A 15,516-nucleotide genomic window follows, 5' to 3' on the forward strand; every position below is an offset into this window, starting at 1 on the left:
TGGATGTAAGAAATGCCTTCTTACATGGAGAGCTTGAAGAAGAAGTGTTCATGAAACTTCCTCCTGGACATCCACAGAATGGAAACACCACACTTGTCTGCAAACTTCATAAGTCTATTTATGGCCTGAAGCAGAGTTCTCGGGCCTGGCATGCAAAATTGAGTTTTGCACTTGAAAATCTTGGTTTTACAAGAAGTTCTGCAGATTCTTCTTTATTTATTCAGCTCGGTTCCTCTCATAAGCTAGTTGTGCTAATATATGTGGATGATCTGATTATAGCTGGAAGCAATAATGACTCAATCACTCAACTTAAGAGGGAGCTTCAGCAGCAATTTTCGATTAAGGACCTTGGGTTCTTAAAGTACTTCCTAGGCATTGAAATGGCCGCCTCCAGTAAAGGTTTTTTTCTCAATCAGCGCAAGTATGTAATTGATCTATTGAAGGATGCTGACATGTTACACACAAAGCCGGTTGCAAACCCTCTAGACAGCAAGCTGACATTGGACTCTTCAAGTGAACCTCTCACTTCTTACACTCATTATCAGAAGATTGTTGGTAAACTAATTTATTTAACAATCACTCGACCGGATATTACATTTGCAGTCAGCCTTATCAGTCAATATATGCATGCTCCAACAGTTCAGCATCTTGGTATGGTCAAACGTATCTTGCGGTATCTAAAAGGGACAATTGGTTGTGGCATTGTTATGACTCGCAATGGTCATACTAATGTCATGGGCTACACTGATTCTGATTGGGCAGGAAATTCTCTTGATCGTCGATCTACCACTGGATATTGTATGTTTGTTGGAGGAAATTTGGTATCTTGGAAAAGCAAGAAACAATCAGTAGTAGCTCGCTCAAGTGCTGAAGCAGAGTATCGTGCTATGGCTTCTGCTGCTTGTGAACTGATATGGCTCAAACAACTCATTGCAGATTTAGGTTTTCCTAGTACCACTCTTATGACGTTGTTTTGTGACAATCAAGCTGCTATGCATATTGCGTCCTACCCGGTATTTCATATACGCACCAAACATATTGAAGTAGATTGTCATTACATTCGTCAGCAAGTTCAACTAAACTTATCCATCCTCAGTATGTACGATCTCATGATCAACTGGCTGATGTGCTTACCAAAGCCTTACCTTCCACTCAATTTCATCGGTTATTAAACAAGCTTGGATCCACCAATCCACTGGATCCAGCTTGAGGGGGAGTATTGAAGATACTGAAGCGATTCATGAAGATCTTTATTATTATGCTATTACCAAGTATAACTTATTTGTTACCTAGTTTAGATATGATTGTGTATTTATTATTAGCATATAATATTAGCATGCTGTTAGGAGAAAAGATATGCAGGATTGTCTTTCCTTGCTGTAATATTTTCTTTTTGTATATATATGCATATGTACAGCATAAGAATAAAACAATGCAGTTCTCTGTTTCTTACTGCAATATCTCTCGTCTCTTCTCTGCTTTAAATTTCTTTAGTCTGTGAGGCTAAAGCACCAAGCTGCTCTGAGATGAGACCCTCTGCTGCAAAATCAAAGTTTGAAGATGGCAAAAGCAAACAACAGTCGCGGAAAAAGAAGATCCGAATCACCGACAAATCAATAAAACGTACGTTTGCTTCCCTCTACGTAAAATCTCTGTTGCGATGCTAGAGTAAATTGTTTACCTTATTTTCTAGCATTCATTTTAACTTTTTTTAAATCTTTTTTTTTTTTCTGTGATGTGTGTTTTTTCTAGCATTGGGGTTTAGGGACATCTATAGAACTTCTAAAATTCTGTGCCCGTGGAAAATCTGTCATCAACTAGAATTGATTGGAGGTTATGGACAAAGAAAAACAATTTTCTTGTAGAGGGAACAAGCAAATAATGTGCAAAAAATGCCGAGCATTTCTAGTTGTGATCAGAGGGAAAAGAAGGATGACAAGAGAAACTAGAGTCAAGACATCATGAAACTAGTGTAGAGACTGCCAGTTGATAGTTTTGATTAGTAATTAACTTCTGACCTTTCTTCGCAAGTGTCAAGAGTAATGGTCGGACTCTTAGTTGAAGAAACATGCAAAGATCTTGCTTTTATACTGACCTAATATAATTCTATCAAGCAGCTCTGGGAATCAAGCAGCAAGAGATAAAATTCCAAGCCAAGAAACTTGTAACTCCTGGGGTACTGCTTACTAATAATACGTTTTCTAGCTTCTTTTGCTCAACATCGAATGTGACTAGTATTTATGCGTTCACTTTCCATCAAACAAAAACAGAGTAAAAATCTTCTAAATTTTCCAGTGATCACAGTTTCTTCTCAAAATATACGTAGGGTATATTCATGTGGGTGAATTCGGTTCTTTTTTCTTCAAAGTATTTCTGTTTTATTTTGTTCCACTGGTGAAAGCAGCACAAATTGGCAGCTCGGAAACACATGCTTCTTCATCCACTCCCATCCCACCAGCAGTACTTTCTCAATTCTGAAAGATTTACAGAAGCTTTACACCATGGCTTTCGCAAGTTCTTTTATTAAACTTTATCTTCTAGATGTGGAAGTGACGGTGGGTAAAAATATTTTGCAGCTGGACCGAAACTTTTCGATGACGAAAGTGGGATTCTTCTTAAGACAGTTAAGCATGCTGTAATGGATAAACTTGGTGGTCTACTACGGAATTCAAGCATCAATGACAACAAGAGTGAAAAAAGGGGTCCTGGCAGACCAAAAAGCAAACCGGAACATGTAGTTGACGGACAGAATGCTTTAATTCCCTGTTGGGGTCATGGAAGAGCAAGACATGAAGTTGATCTAGAACCAGAGTCATTGAGAAGGTGGAACCAACTAATGAAAATAGATAGCGGAGAGGGTGAAGAAGAGGATGGAAGAAGGAAAGAATGGTGGCAAAGAGAAAAAATAACTTTCAATGGACGAATAGATGCGTTTACTTCTCGGTCGCATCAGTTTCTAGGTACTTTCTTGCTGGCTACCATTGCTTTACATCTTTTGATTGAGAATTGTTTGAGGCACTTTCTTCTCTGGAAATAACAGTTCAACATGCCATACCTTAACTCGATTTCTGACTGTACTCTAAATCATACAGCTAGACAAACCAGAAAGGGATGATTCAGTACCTTACCTTCTCGCTATATGGCATCCAGGTACACTTTTATGATATAATACTGCAAGAAAGGCTGGTTTATCCAAGTCTTCCAACAATAGCATCACATGCAATATTGCAAAACATTCAGAATATTTTTAAAAGTTGAAGTAAATGATGGATTTACTTGGTAATTTTCTAGTTCTCTTGATTCATTCTTGCTAAATGAGAATATTTAATTAAACCTGAGGCAATGCTTCATGCCAGGTGAAACTCCGAATTCAAGCCAGCAACCTGAGAAATTATGCAGCTCGCAGGGATCACAACTCTGTGATCAGAAAACATGTTTTGCTTGTGAAGGTATAGTTCGTGGAACAATTTTGGTAAGCGAAAACTGTGTTTATGTTTATGTTTATGTTCATGTTGTTATTGTCAGAATAATCAAGTCGATTGTGTAATGAACTAATGCAAAAGCACACATGCGCAGATACCATGCAGGACAGCTCTGAAGGGAAGCTTTCCACTCAATGGCACATATTTTCAAGTTAACGAGGTGAGTACATTCGAAGGGAAAAAGAAAAAAAAAAGAGGAAAGAGAGAGTTCCAGTTGTAGGTATTTGAAGCCATAAGCTAGCGGTTAACATCAAGTTATTACTCTGAAAAAAAAGTATATTTACCACCACGCAGGTATTTGCTGATCACAAATCTAGTTATGACCCCATTATTGTTCCCAGAGAATTGCTATGGAACCACGTAAAGAGGACTTTATATGTTGGGTCATCAACAAAATCAATATTTAGAGGTAAATAACTCTCCTTTTATTACAAAATGAGAAATAAAATACATAGATCACACAACTGACAGATAACATTTGGTCCTACAACAGATTTGTCATTAAAGGAGATTCACCAAAACTTTTGGACAGGTATGGATTCATATCCCAAATCATTGATAAATTAAACTCGGCACTACGTACTGTCCCAGAAAAAAATATTGCTAGAATTATTTTAAAAAAATATATATATTCTCAGGTTTTACTTGTGTGAAAGCATTCGAGCGAGGAACAGGTGCTCCAAAACCTCTTGCAAGGAGATTCCACTGTTCAGCAAGCAAGATGGAGAAGAAAGGAAGGAAAAAATCAGGTGCTGTAAAAGATGATGCTAAAGCCATCACACTAAAGAATGCCTTATAGTTTGAACCAATATTTGCATTCCTTCTCTTATTCTAATTGTTGAGCATGATCCGTTTGTTTTTCAAAAATATTAGTTTGACACACCAAGAGCAAGCATGCCTAAAAATAAACCAGAAAATATACAACTTTAGATTATAAGCATGCAAAGACTAAAAACATATAAAGATACCGGCATTAATTACTTATAATGTAAAGCGTGTGGGGATGATACTGTACAGTTGTATTTTTCATCTCTTCATGTTTTATTGTGGACAGCTGGATGCATGGTTCACAATTTTGTTTTTTTGGTTTTGTTATAAATTTAAGAAAAAATTATGTGAAATGAATATTGTGCAGCCATATTATTTAACCTCTCATGTCGTATCATTGATAACGTTGTTTGTTTTTTTTACAAGTTTGATATAAATTTAAGAGAAAAAAAATATTAAATCCGGTTGAATTTATTATCCAAGTTCATCTTAAATAAATTAAAACATATGGGATGAACATCATGCAACACATTTACTGTAAACAACATTATCCACTTTTTTTTAAAAGATTTTACTATAAATTTGAAAGGAAAACATACGAGGTGAATATTTTTCCGCACCCCCCCCCCCCTCATGTTTTACCTTACAATTTGGATAATTCATTTCATTTAAACACGAGTTCTCTATCTCTCTTCGCTTATCAGCAGAGAACCATGCTACCCTGCAGAGAAAACATCGTTTCACGGCCAGATGACCATCTTATTCAAGCCTCCAAACTTTTATGTTGGGTAAAGCCTATGGGATCCCCAGCCCAGCTGCATCCATTTCGTTCAAGATGTCATGAGCCATTTCCAGCCAACCTAAGTGAACGCAAGAATCAGTCAACATCAGAACATAAACTGGACTGGCTGAGTGCATGAAAGTCCTGTTGAATGCAAAGTAGAAGCTTTGAAAGCTCAGAAGTTCTCCCATGTCTTCTGTATCCATTGACAAGCTTTGCCAGGGCTCTGTTACTAAGGAGAAGTTTTCCGCTCCAGAATATTACAAGCTCTTGTTTATGCATATCTAAAATGAGTTCTGCAGCAGAGTCAATGTCATCAAACTTTAAGTGTAATTCAACAAACTATCATAAAGGAGCACACACTCTCAACTTTATCCTTCAATTTCTTGATCCCATCCCTCTGCCCATTCATTTCATGGATCTGGGCAACAATAATGGCGAGTGTGCATTGGCAATAACACCTGTTTGTGACATCAAGTCAAGTGTGCCTTGGCAATAACACCTGTTTGTGACATCAAATGAACTATTTCTTGGCCTTTCAGAGATGATTTGAACCTCACACAAGCATCAAGAACTTGATTCAATGCCATTGCGTCGGGTTTTACCACTTTAGCATGAACGCTTCTTTTAGAACTTAAAGGTAGAAAACCATCACACATCTGAACCAAGAAATTTGACGCCAGACATGTCCCAATCTCCATCTTCACCGTATGTTAAACCATTGACCATAATATATGCAAAGGGGGCATATTCTCCCTCTTTAGAAACACCCTTAGAATCATAGAGGTAGGAACAGGCATATGTGCTCTAGCTAAGGAGAGTGGGATCTTTGTCAGGACTGGAACTGAATCAAATACGTTTTTCCTTTCAATGTTAGGAAGACCAGATCACATGCTTTTTATAACCAGTTAGGGTCAGATGAGTAGGAAACTAGAGAAATTAATCTACTGACCTTGGAACCCATAGGAAAGCCATATAGATTCTTGAAGTCAATAGAAGTTATCCAAGCTTCATCTACTTGATGATCCTGCAATGCAACTTCAAGCTTCCTCAAAAGAACAACATTAGAGGAACCTCGTTAACATATCCTCTCATCAGGCTGACTATCACTGCCACTGGAAAAACGCTGGAGAGCCACAAGCTGATACTGTTCACAAAATACACCTAATGACCGAAATATTCCAAAGATTTTCTTGGAAGAAAATCCTTTACTGTGATCTGCAATCAAGGTAGTCTTCTGAACAGCTGAAGGCACAAAGACCCCACGCATAGCTGTTCATGAACCCTGGATGCAATAGAATTTTTCTTGACAATATTAGTGCGGTAAAGACACCATTAGGTCTGTAATGGAGTTTTATGATAGTCGGTGTCGGTTGTCAAATGGATTCAACTAGTGGCATAGCTGTAATCTTAAATACATTGTGGGTTTATGATATCACGCCTTTATACATTTGTAATAAGGTTTCGTTGTCTATATGAACCTTGAGCTTCACGATACCAGAAAGAAAAGAGAGTCATTTGCACCTGTGCATGCGTGATAACATGTTGTGTCTGTGGAATAATGCAAGGTTTGTTTACCGGCACTTCCAGGTTAAAAGATTGTTTCTTCGCAACGTGCACCTTGAGAAGTTTTCATTTTTTAATGCGCAAGTAATCCTAACTACGACGAATGACAGTAGAAAGTACAAATGCATGGTTTCCACTATGCCGAATGATAATCCTAACGTTCATGTGTATAGAAGAAAAACTTAACAGCTCGAATGAGGCCTTCATTATAGGAAGCTTTGAGAAGGGATCCACTGAGAGCTTTAAAGTATCAATCTTCTTACTAGTTAAAGCTTTAATAAAATTCAATTCTATGACTATCTTATTCAAGAAATGAAAAGGTAATTAATAACTAGTTTTTTTTTCGACTATGGAAGTTATTTACGCATTACTTCAATGTTTTTGCAAGGGGCCAATTGGCTAGCCTTATCTACACTTTTCCTGGCCATCCTACTGAATGAATTTTCTTACGGTTACATGGACAAAAAATTTTAGTGATAGCCACAATCAAACAAAAGAGAACTGTGATGCAACTCTAATAACTGCTGCAGAGTTTTAACTCACTATAGCATGGATTAGAGAAATAATGCCTTCGCAGTTGAGATGAGAACCTCAAAAACTAATTTCACTCGTCAATGTGGAAAGATTGCAACTCAAACAGACACACTTTTCTTTTTTTTCAAAAATCAAGCGCTTGTGTTTCAATCTAATTGCAGTGACATCCTATGCTCTACCTCCTCTCTTCTCCCTCTATGAAGCAACCTCATCCACCTCAGAATTAAAAACAAAACTTGGAAACGTTGTTGAGATATCCCTGCATTAATTTCAGGCAAGAAAAAAAAAACTGAATAATTGAAAGAAGAATTCGATAACAAACTGCAAATTATAGATATGGGACTAAGAGACGTTTTATACCTCAAGTAGGGGAGGGTCATTATCTTTAACAAGGATGGATTTCTACAGACAAATGTTTCCCACTCAGACTTGTCTATCTTCCCATCTTTGTCTACATCAGCGTCCAAGAAAGTCTGTCCAATAATAAATATAAACTCGGTCAGGAGTTTCTTGAAAACTGAAAAATAAAAGAAATATTCGAATATTGAGACAAGCAGAAAAAACCATGTCATCATGCACTAAATATCCGCCTGATGGCTCAATACTTCAACAAGGCATAAAAACCATTTGGCTTTATGGTAGGTATAACACGTGTGGACCCAGAACAAACCATTCCCTAGAGAGATTATTATCAGGATCTAAGTTTTCCAGTTTCTTGGTCTATCATAATTTGTCTGCAGCTTAAACTTTTCAATTGCTCCTGGATGGTTAAATGAGAAAATCATAAATGTTTTATAGTATTTCGCTACTACATGGCAGTGCTGGATCTCAACCTAAACACATGAACAGGTGGTTGATCCTGAATTGGTGTAGTGCTAAAAGAAAAGAAATCAGTTCACTTAAAAGAGATGCGTAAATTCCAAAGCATTTCAGATGAAGCAAATAATTCACCTTATCGAGAATTATCTCAACCGTCTCATCAGCTAACTTCATTTCCGATTCACAGAGAAGTGCAATCAACATTTGCTTAACCTGTCAAACAATCACAAACAATCAGCAGGCCAGTAGATAGTTTCAATAAAAGGATAATCAAATGAAAGAAATGAGTCTGGAAGATGTGTTGCGCTTTCTCTTCAATAAGCTTTTCAATTCTAACAATTATGTAACTTAATGATCTTGAAAGACCAGCTAAGTAAGCCATAGAGAAATCTGATCGAATTATAAAAAAAATGTCATAGGCAGATGACCAAAAAACTATTTACAATCAGAAGAATGAAAGAGATATTGAATTCATACTGAGAAACCAAATTTTAGTCATCTGTGATCTTTTAAGCTACAGTCAGTACCATCAGATGGTGAAAATGATAGTTTCCAACAACATGAAAGGAAACAAATTATCATTTATTTGAGTTGTCTATCATACAAGGAGACTACAACCTCCAAATTGATGGGAAAAATCAAATACAAATATATGATATAAACTTCTTAGATACGCCAAACCACAAAGTGGAGGTAAATGCTAAATGAATTGCAGTGACCCCAAAGGGCATTTCTATTTTGTATGGAAAGCTGTTGATCCTCTTTTATTCCCTCAGAGTGATAAGCACTGAACCTAAAATATGCTCAAACCCCAACCAAACCATACTCTCTACTGATTATCCACAACTTCTGTGAAAGTTCGGATATGGAGACAAAAGTGGCAGGTAAAAGAACAGCACAAGGGATGTAATGTAGCCAGAGACCATCTTTGCATAGTGGTTCTGTTTCCCTTAACACCCAGGGGGGGGGGGGGTTATCTCTCATTCCACAAGCAAAACTAAGAATTCTAAATCGCATTCATAAAATTAAGAAAAAAATATCATCACACCTCCTGGCGCTCAATGAATCCCGTGTTATCAAGATCATATAGTTTGAATGAGACTGCAAGAAATTCCAAACAGTAGAAGTTAGCAGACAGCAAAATGAAATGACGCGGATCATGCAGAATACAATGACAACTCCAGTTTATGCAACTGAAGATCATCACATAATATATATTCAACTTACAATCTATCTTGACTTCTTGTGAGGCATTGGGATGGAAGACATTGAGTGATCTAACAAAATCACTGAAATCAATGACTCCCTTGTGCTTAACATCAAACATGTCAAAAATCTGCGTGCAAAGTTGTTTGATTGTTAAAACCAATCCAACTGAATGGAATGTGACAAGAGCAGTGTTTATAATGCTGGTTATGAAAAAAATACAAATCTTACATGGTGTTTCTAACTTGATGCAATGATTTATTGATTCTTCTTATAGTCTTATTATTAATTTAGAGAAAAAAGAAATAGTTTGCTCCGTATAGAATTTCAGGACAGATCCATGTTCAGCATATACAATTAAGATAACAATAACGATAGTGCAGGTCAGGAAAAAAAATGAAATAACGCTTTTTAAACATTACAAAGGGCTGTTTTTATCTGCTCAAATGTTTTTTCTTCTCAATAAAAGAGAGTAGAAAAGGTAAGATGAGTACCCTATCTGCAAAGAGATTCTCTTTCTTTCTGTTCTTGAAAAGGGCCAACTGAAACTCTTCCTGCATATACAGAGACAGAGACAACGATTAACCATATATGGTTGAAAAAAGAAAACAATTAACATAAGAGATTTGTTGCCAAAAATCATGAAGATCACTATCATCAGAGTGGGCACCATCGTGATCAGCTTTAAAATCCAACATGCTACTACTATCTGTGACCAACTGAAGCATTAATCAGTGCATAACATCCTCTAGGTTAAACAGTTTCCCCTACTTATGTCTTCAAATGAGCTTCACGTCACACAATGTGAGCAGAAATGGAACCCAATTTCAGAAAATCCATTTCTTGAATGATATTAAATATCTAACACTAAATTCCTCTTCTTCTTTTTTTGCCATGAAAACATAGTTTTTCAACAGCAATTCTAAACTTTAATTGAACTATCCAATTCGAAACAATAGCATTCAGGGGTAGCACAAAAATGCACAAACATAGACTGCCACATAAAGAAACTCTAAAAGAAGATGCACAAAAATGCACCATCATTGCTGAAGAGAAAAATTTAAAACCAAAAATAAAAAAAGAGTAACGACAGATGAGGAAAAAACAAGTCTATGTTTAAAAAAAAACCATTAATGATACCTTGCTTATTAACCCATCGTCAACCACAGAACTGCTAATGCTCTTGTATAATTCAAAAAGCGCTTCAACTTCACTCACACTAACTGCAGAATTAAAAAAATTGCATACAGATCAAAGACTATCACAAAAAAAAAAAGAGCAAGAAAAGGAGCGTGTACAGATATGTGAATGCATAGATACAATCGCACACGGACACAAGAACAAACAAGGAAATGAAGGCATGCTAACTTAAGACACTGAAATTTCATACCTATTACTTTCAAGAAATAAAAAGTAATGGTTTCAAATACAGCAATAGTTTCAAAAAAGCATTGCAAAATTATATAATAAAAGAACCCTAATTCCACATAATTTCTATTTAAGATTTCTTTTCCTTTTTAGGCTAGACAGTTTATCTTTAGGCCTCTCCAAAACAAAAGAAAGTTTCCTCAATATCCAAAAAAAAAAAAAAAAACACGCTTAACATGTCACAATAAACCAATTAGAGCTGAACTGTTTTTATGTTGAAGGAACTTGAGAAACCCGAAATATTGATTAAGAACCATGAGTTTGCAACCCCGTGAATGGAAAGGTTAAAGAACTAGAAGAGCAACTTACAAGCTGTTTGTGAGGCAAGGGCAACAGGATCCTCATGTCCAGGGAACTGTCTTGCTACTTTGGAACTAAAACAGCCCATTTACTGGCAGAAGAGAGGAGGCAGGGCAGCAGCCAATTACTAGACTTTTAAAGCCTAGCCTTCACTGACTACAATTCATCACCAAAATCATCTTCTTTTTTCTTTAACCTTGCCAATTTCAAAACCCAAAAGATCAACACCCACACAAAACAAAACAAAAATAGTAATGCAAATAACTCCCTCAGCAAAAAAAATCCCATTTTTCATTTTACTTGATAAACAATAACACGAAAAGATGAAGAACACGACGAACTCAGCGCGATATATTCTGTTTTTCAATTACCTCCAACCAGCATATCATTACAACTGCTTGATTGAATATTAAATAAAAAGGAAAAACTTCTAGATTTTACTAACAATCAACAAAACTGTTTGATTGAATATATATGTGTGTAAATATATATATATATATATATGAAGTTAAGCGTTAGCTTTCACTGGCTGCAATTAAATACCTACAAAACACAATTAACGTCGCAAGAAATAATTTTTCATATCAAAAGAAACCACAAGCACAAGAAACCTACATAAATCGAACAGAGAGAACAAAATATAAAATTACAATGATAGAAAACAAGAGAAGCAATTGGGCATGGTTAATAAAAAGGGGCAGAGAAGAGAGACTTACCAAAGCAAGGAGGAAAAAGAAAAGGAAGAAATCTTGGGAAGGGGGGTTGAAGCGTTCGGAGAATGGGAGAGAAAGGGACCCCAAAAGAAGGAGGGGAAGGGAAGGTGAGAGAACTAAAAAGGAAAAAGCAAAGCTGAACAGAAAACCAAAGAAAGAGGGGGGGAGAGTTTGTAGGTGTGATCATCTGTGTTACTCACTATATAGAGACCGTGATCGGACGGCTATTATTTACTTTCTCTTCTCTTTTGATCACGGAACCCGCCCTGGATTTTCCACGCTCTTTTTTTATTATTATTATTGTTTCTGGCTTAAGAAAAGGATTTTGAAACGGGAACGACGCCACGAAACAAATAGGCACGTGAAGAGTACGTGTCAGGGGGAGAGTGGGTGAAGGAATTTGGTAGTTGGAAGTTTGGAATCATACCTCAGTTTTTATATTGGAAGGAAAGAAACCGAATTTTTTTTTATTCCATATGTATCCTTATTCTAGTATGTTTTTTGAGAATTTTATAATACTAGTAAAGTAACTAGTCTCGTATTAGTAGTTATTTTTTAAGTTTATTTAAAAAAGAGACACAGAAAGAGAAGAAAAAAAAAAGGATGAAATTCATATTACATCACAAAAAAATAAGAATATCTTTAATATTTCTCTCTTCTAATTATATATTTTAAAAAAAAACTCAAAAAAAAACTAAAAAAATGCATGTTTTCTATAGTTTTTCTTGTATTTTTTTTTTGGTTATGAATTTAATATATAGAATACATGCACATGGATTGTCTCTTTTGGGAAAGAAGAATATATGATTTCTTATTAAGAGTATATTTGTTATTATGATAGTAATTGTTTTTTAAAATATTTTTTTATTAAATAATATATTTAAATAATATTTTTATTTTAAAAAAATTAATACATTAAAATAATTTTAAAAAATAAAAAATTTTAGAGCCCACATTATCAAACAAGCTCTTTAATATTCCCTTAACAAACACATTTTTTTTCTTTTAACTATTGTTTTATAGTTCTAGTTAAAATTATAATCATAACCAGAGTGACATTGACAACAAGGCAGCAGAGCCTCAACCATTGTACCGGCGACTGTAGCTGTATCTATAAGCTTTTTTCTATAAATTCCTAGTATTTAGTGCATGTTGAGAGTGAAGTTGTAACTGATTTTTAAAATATTTTTTATTTAAAAAATATATTAATAATATTTTTTATTTTAAAAAATTATTTTTAAAATCAATACATAAAATTAATTTGATAACATAAAAAATATATTAATTTAAAATAAAAAAAATTAATTTTTTAAATACTTTTAAAATACAGTAACACATTACTATATAATATGATTATACATGAATCATAAAATTGAATGCTTGTCGTATTAATATCCATTTTTATTCCATAAATTTTTATTTTTTTTGTAGGGGTCTCCTCTCTAAAAAGTAAATAGATATAAAAAAGTTGTGAACCGTCCAGATGAAAGAAAAGACCATTTCCATTCTAGTAATTAAAAATGATATTGGGATATTTGAGAGTATGATGGTGCTTTTTTTAAAAAAATACATTAAAATAGTATTTTTTTATTTTTTAAAATTATTTTAATATAGCATATTAAAATAGGTTAAAAATATAAAGAATAATCATTTTAAACAAAACAATTGGGAAATAGTTCGAATTAAATGCAAATCTTCTGCTAGCATTTTAAACTTGAAAACCCATGAAAATGGTCTGTTTTATAAATAAATGTAAGGAGATTTTTATACGGCTTAGGTTACATCAGTAAGGGTGTGTTTGGCATTGCGGTTACTAAAAAAAGTTGTTTTATAAAAAGTACTTTTAATTGAGGTTGGTTTGAAAAAATATATGTTTGGTTAAAACTGTGGTTGAAATTGAAGTTGAACAAAAAAGTAGTTTAATGTGTTTAGTTAAAAAAATGCTTTTCAAATTGAGGTTATAAAATACTTAAAAAATACTTTTAATTTAAATATTGTAGATTTAACTATTATTATTACATCATGAAATAAATAATATTGATATCAAATACTTGCGGTTTAAGTTTGGTTAGTAAATAATGTTAAAAAAGCTTTTCAAATTGAGGTTATAAAATACTTAAAAAATACTTTTTAATTTAAATATTGTAGATTAACTATTATCCATGAAATTATCAAATATTTTTTATATTCTATTAAATTATATGCAATGTCAATCATTAAATTTTGTTACGTCGTCAAGAATAAATTTTTGAATAAACACGACAAGAACATAATTGGAATTGTGATCAAATTTCACAAATGCTACGTCATCATGCTATATCCTTCTAATTATGTAGTGTTATTAAATAATATTAAATAATATTTTTTCAACTAAAACTCATTTTTTAAAAAAAAAATTTACAATTATTATGTACAAAATTCATTCGACAAAAACTACAGTTTTTATGATTTAAAAAAAAAAAAAAAAATATTATTTCACGTTCACATGAATAATGCGAGTCAAACCATGTAATTTTTTCTGGTTTTTCAAAAAAAAAAAAAAAACCGATGCACTCGCACTGTACAGTGGAGCCATGCTCCACTGTTCCAGCTTTCTTCCATCAGGAGAAGCAGCAAAAATACTGCTTCTCTTGAACCTCGATTTTAATTCAACTTTTCATGGGCCCTACCAATGAAAAGCAGAATACAGAGCATTACCAAACAAATTTATGTGTGGCTGCGGGTGAACCTCACCCGCAGCCACGTTACAAACGCCGCCTAAGTAACTAGAAGATAATGGTAGAGTAACGAGGTGTCAGTTTTTAACTTAGTCCAGGGACGGGTAACTGTTCCACGTGTATTTTACAGCGATGAGACTTAGAAATCCTCTCCAAGCACACATCACATGCCCTTGGTTTTGTTCTTTTCGAATGCACATAAAGCTCCGTCCATGTGTTTTAATTTTTTTTTCTCGTGTTTTATAGCGTTATTTTTATAAATATATTACAATAATATTTTTTATTTTTAAAATTTTTATTTCTAACATTAATATATATAAAAAATTAAAAAATATAGTTTTAAATAAGAACAAGATTAAATTTTAAACCAAAAGCTTATGACTACAATTTTAAACACCATTTAAGTTCATGAAAGCAGTATTTAGCATTGTGTTTAGAAAGTGTATTTTAAAAAAAAAAAAAATTTTGTTTTTTTACTTTAAATTAATATATTTTAAGATTATTTTGATATACTATGTTAAAATAATTTTTAAAAAATAAAAAAAAATATTTTAATATATTTTAAATTAAAAATTATTTTAAAAAATAATAATTACCATCGCACTCCTAAACACCACTAAAAACTGCTACACGTTGAAAAAGGTTTCCAAAAGGTGTAGAGACCGCTTATAGCATGGAATAAAATCTTTTGAGAAACCAACGAGTATCGTCCTAAATTTTCACGACCATATATTTCTCAATTTGTCAATTACCATTCCTACAATTATGGGGTGCCATCAATCATGCACGGTTACGCTATTTTGTTAATATATATATATATATATATATATATATATATATATATATATATATGTATGTATGTATATATAAACTAATTCTTTCCCGGTCGGTCTTAAACAAATCATAATCACTGCCTTATTAGGGACAATTTCCTAGTCATGTGAAATGATCGGAGCCAGACCTCGTTGTTAAAAAAACAAACAAGGTCATTGTGAAATGACACATGTTCTTAAAATGTAAGGCAAAGCCGTAAACACAATTGTTTGAACTCGAATAGACTCTTCATGGCTATGTTTGTTTTTTTAAAAAATAATTTTTTAAATATTATTTTTTAAATTTTTTTATGTTTGTTTTCATTAAAAAAATTAGTCAATAAAAAATATTTTACAGTTAAAAAAAAATTTAGCTTGATTTTCCAAAAA

At 33.6% G+C, this 15,516-nt stretch overlaps 2 protein-coding genes across 9 annotated transcripts; one reads left to right on the forward strand and one right to left on the reverse strand.

Moving 5' to 3' along the window:
- The first annotated feature begins 1,824 nt into the window (after positions 1 to 1,824).
- LOC118039108 (DNA glycosylase/AP lyase ROS1) lies at positions 1,825 to 5,545 on the forward strand. 7 transcript variants are annotated; one of them, XM_073408695.1, is made up of 8 exons: positions 1,825 to 2,960; positions 3,093 to 3,150; positions 3,357 to 3,449; positions 3,577 to 3,642; positions 3,777 to 3,891; positions 3,976 to 4,014; positions 4,121 to 4,231; positions 4,978 to 5,545. In XM_073408695.1, the coding sequence occupies exons 2-8, from the start codon at positions 3,112 to 3,114 to the stop codon at positions 5,040 to 5,042; spliced, it is 528 nt and encodes a 175-aa protein (XP_073264796.1). In that variant the 5' UTR covers positions 1,825 to 2,960; positions 3,093 to 3,111; the 3' UTR covers positions 5,043 to 5,545. The 7 variants fall into 7 exon arrangements, 5 of the variants coding, with proteins under 5 accessions (XP_073264796.1, XP_034901601.1, XP_034901600.1 ...); XM_035045710.2 differs by having other exon boundaries at positions 1,833 to 2,960; positions 3,093 to 3,259; positions 4,955 to 5,543; XM_035045709.2 differs by having other exon boundaries at positions 1,834 to 2,960; positions 3,093 to 3,259; positions 4,978 to 5,542.
- A 1,538-nt stretch (positions 5,546 to 7,083) lies between these two features.
- LOC118039107 (calcineurin B-like protein 9) lies at positions 7,084 to 11,780 on the reverse strand. 2 transcript variants are annotated; one of them, XM_035045708.2, is made up of 9 exons: positions 11,601 to 11,780; positions 10,894 to 11,073; positions 10,297 to 10,379; positions 9,651 to 9,710; positions 9,178 to 9,286; positions 8,999 to 9,051; positions 8,083 to 8,163; positions 7,492 to 7,604; positions 7,084 to 7,390 (listed from the first exon to the last, which is right to left on the reverse strand). In XM_035045708.2, the coding sequence occupies exons 2-9, from the start codon at positions 10,970 to 10,972 to the stop codon at positions 7,327 to 7,329; spliced, it is 642 nt and encodes a 213-aa protein (XP_034901599.1). In that variant the 5' UTR covers positions 10,973 to 11,073; positions 11,601 to 11,780; the 3' UTR covers positions 7,084 to 7,326. The 2 variants fall into 2 exon arrangements, with proteins under 2 accessions (XP_034901599.1, XP_034901598.1); XM_035045707.2 differs by having other exon boundaries at positions 10,894 to 11,080; positions 11,601 to 11,779.
- Positions 11,781 to 15,516: the final 3,736 nt, after the last annotated feature.

This window comes from Populus alba, chromosome 1 (genome assembly GCF_005239225.2).
Source record: "Populus alba chromosome 1, ASM523922v2, whole genome shotgun sequence".
NCBI lineage: Eukaryota > Viridiplantae > Streptophyta > Magnoliopsida > Malpighiales > Salicaceae > Populus > Populus alba.

Coding starts and splice junctions, on each gene's coding strand:
- LOC118039108 (XM_035045709.2), top strand. CDS start 3,218: ATGCAATATTGCAAAACATTCAGAATATTTTTAAAAGTTGAA. Junction 3,260..3,356: donor GAATATTTTTAAAAGTTGAA/GTAAATGATGGA, acceptor GCTTCATGCCAG/GTGAAACTCCGAATTCAAGC. Junction 3,643..3,776: donor CATATTTTCAAGTTAACGAG/GTGAGTACATTC, acceptor ACCACCACGCAG/GTATTTGCTGATCACAAATC.
- LOC118039107 (XM_035045708.2), bottom strand. CDS start 10,972: ATGGGCTGTTTTAGTTCCAAAGTAGCAAGACAGTTCCCTGGACATGAG. Junction 10,380..10,893: donor CCTTGCCTCACAAACAGCTT/GTAAGTTGCTCT, acceptor TTAATTCTGCAG/TTAGTGTGAGTGAAGTTGAA. Junction 9,711..10,296: donor ACGATGGGTTAATAAGCAAG/GTATCATTAATG, acceptor CTGTATATGCAG/GAAGAGTTTCAGTTGGCCCT.